We start from the raw sequence: 2,981 nt of genomic DNA on the forward strand, positions 1-2,981 counted from the left end.
TTCCTCATGTTAATGCAGTCGATTCCTCAATCGACTGCAAGCAGTAATTGAACAACGCGGAAGAAACACGCGTTTTTTAAATTTTTACACACACACACACACAAGTGAGAGGCAAGGGGACTCACTTTAATCAAGCACCCCGAAAATGAGTCATTCTACACACACACGCACACACACGCACACGCACGCGCACGCGCACACAGACACAGACACAGACACACACACACACACACACACACACACAAACGGCTCTTTTCAGGGGTGCACATCGGGTAATGCCAATACCGGCGGTATATGCCAATAATGCAAGGGTTACTTTAAAGTACTGTGTCCTTGCGAAAAAAAATGGTAGCGACTCGTTTTTTTTTTAAATTGAAGAGGAAGGTTTGTACTTTATGTTCCTGCAAACAGTATCCCCGAAAAAAAATGTACCTAGCCCATGCACTCCGTCAAACTTTGCAATTTTCAATATAACAAACATGCCCTCACATTTAAGGTGTTACAGTGGTAGGGATGCATCACACCTAAAAAAGAACTATAGTATCTTAAAGTAGAGATTTCAAGTTTTAATTAAAAAGAAGAACATAATTTTACGATGATTTTTCGCGGAGTTACCGTCAGTCAAAGTTGACCAATTTTTGCATAAAATTTTTCTATGCATATTTCTTTTGAGCAGTGTATTTATGTTAGAAATCTTGCAAATTTGACCATTGTACTCACAAAATATCAATTTTTTGTAATTATACATATAGCAAGTTTGACATTTAAAAATATAAAAATGGTAATGCGAAATTTTATTTCACTATGTCTTCGGGAAGACAGTTCTTGTCAAGGGTATTAGATTGTTGCTAAATTTTAATTTGTTGCACTATGATTATTACTTTGACAACTTTTTGCTAAGCAATAATATCAACAGTACTCACCAAGCTGTTTTGTCCAGTAATATGGTATATTTTGTAAGAAATCCATAACTAACATTTGTACTGTGTCAATCTTTATGAATCTACCACTCCTATTCTACAATAAAATTCTACAATATAATATTAATTTAATTAATATCGTTCATTGTCTTATATCACAGAATAGCCGTATATGACGACCGAAACTGATTGTGGGCAAACATCTAGCACGCACAGTCATCCAGTACACGGTTTCTTTCTATTTATACCGTGAACCATCTTGTACTTTGCTCTTGATTTGACTCAAAAAGTTTTCCTCGTGACTTCAACATAGGTTACATTATATGCCACAACTCAGTAGACATGTTAATTACAATTGATTATACATGCAATCTTTATTCAAACTAGCATGATAATTTATAAAAGTCGTAATGGCTTCCGGATGTTTGCCGCGTCCGATACGTTACGACTGAAGAAGACAGCAGCCGCGAAAGCTTGAAAGCCAATTTATAAAAGTATTCAATGAAATAATTAAAAGGACAGATTTCACTTTCTAATATAAAATGAATTTTTCCTGCTAAATTATTTTTTACTGTAAATTACTATATATTAAATTTTGAATTATTTTATTATAATTATTTAATTTTAACCAGCAATGTAAACGGTTGGCTTTAACAGTAATTGGCTTTAACTATAATTAATTTTCTTTCGACTTGATAAAATAATGTACCTAAAAGTTTTTCTATTACTGGGAGCAATGTGTACACTTCCTTTTCTCAATGCTGTATTTCCTGCTATTTGTTCAAATTTCGACAATATCAATAAATATTTTCTCTTTCAGTTGCATTTTCATCTAAGAACAGAAAAGAAAGTTGTCAGATTGAGATGACAGGGAAGTAGAAAACCACAGTCATGTTACTCCTTTGTCAAAACCTGGTGAACTGAGAGCGGTTTGTGCGTTGTCACAATACAGGAACCATCTAACAGTTTGTAACAAAGAACATGACTATGGTCTTTCCTGCCCTTTCCTCCTTGTTTTCCCAATCTGGCTCCATCTGTTTTCTTCTTGTTTCTCAAGATACAAATGCGACAGAAAGAGAAAAGATTTGCCATCAAAATTCAAAATTGCAACGGATATTAAACAACACTGAAAAGATTTAATTTGACATTTTTGCTTCCTCATAGAGGAAGCTTTGTTTTCGTGAAATAATTTTTTTTCCAGTTTTCTTTGGCAATATGTTTAAAATGTTTTAAAACGTCTAAAAATCATATTTTTACAAAATGTCTGTGTGTGTGTGTGTGTATGTGTGTATGTGTGTATGCACGCATTTGAATGTCCGTGGTTGCTCTAACTTTCGTAAATTTTGAGATATCGGGCTTATTTTTTTTTAAATGTCGAGAATCACTAAAGGAAGGTTGGTATTGATTTTTGCGATGATCGGTAAATGGGTTTCTTTTTGAACAAATTTTGAATTTTTTGAGAAATGTCTGTGGTTGCTCTAACTTTTGCAAATTTTGAGATATCGGGCTATTTCTAATTCTATTATTCTTTCCAGTCTTTTCTACCCCTATTTCATATATAATTGATTAATATTCGGTTGATTAGTTTTTGAGTTATAGATGTTTGAAATTTCACGGAATCCGTACATGAACACTTTTTCATTATACTGGGTGTTTCAAAAGTGATGCTACAAAATGTAATGGTGAAATGTATACATTATAGCAAAAAGTCCTAATAAACATAGGTAGAGGCCCCTCTTTTTCATTATACAGGGTGTTTCAGAAGTGATGGTACACAATGTAATGAAGAAATGTACACACTTGTAGAAGCAAAAAGTTTCAATACACATAGGTAGAGGCATACCTCTTGAATATGGCGATGACCGGTAAAAGGTTTTTTATTTTGAATTTTTTTTTAGAAATGTCAGTGGTTGCTGTAACTATCGCAAATTTTCTTTAATAATGATTTCCAAAAATGTCAAATGTCTATAACTCAAGAACTAATTAATCAATTTTAATGAATTATATGTATATGAAATTTGGATTGAAAAAACTGAAGAACAATATAATATATAATTAAAA

The 2,981-nt window shown here is 32.8% G+C and overlaps 1 protein-coding gene across 1 annotated transcript in view; it reads right to left on the reverse strand.

The window, feature by feature from the left end:
- Window positions 1-1,254, reverse strand: part of LOC105559518 (elongation of very long chain fatty acids protein AAEL008004-like) — a 4,601-nt gene extending 3,347 nt beyond the window's left edge. The window contains exon 1 of the mRNA XM_012007872.1: window positions 924-1,254. Within this exon, the coding sequence (XP_011863262.1) occupies window positions 924-978 (55 nt within the window). The 5' untranslated portion in view covers window positions 979-1,254. The remainder of the gene's footprint in view (window positions 1-923) is intronic.
- Window positions 1,255-2,981: the final 1,727 nt, after the last annotated feature.

The sequence above is a fragment of the Vollenhovia emeryi genome, unplaced genomic scaffold (assembly GCF_000949405.1).
Source record: "Vollenhovia emeryi isolate VEMERY1.0 unplaced genomic scaffold, V.emery_V1.0 DF939266.1, whole genome shotgun sequence".
Lineage (NCBI taxonomy): Eukaryota > Metazoa > Arthropoda > Insecta > Hymenoptera > Formicidae > Vollenhovia > Vollenhovia emeryi.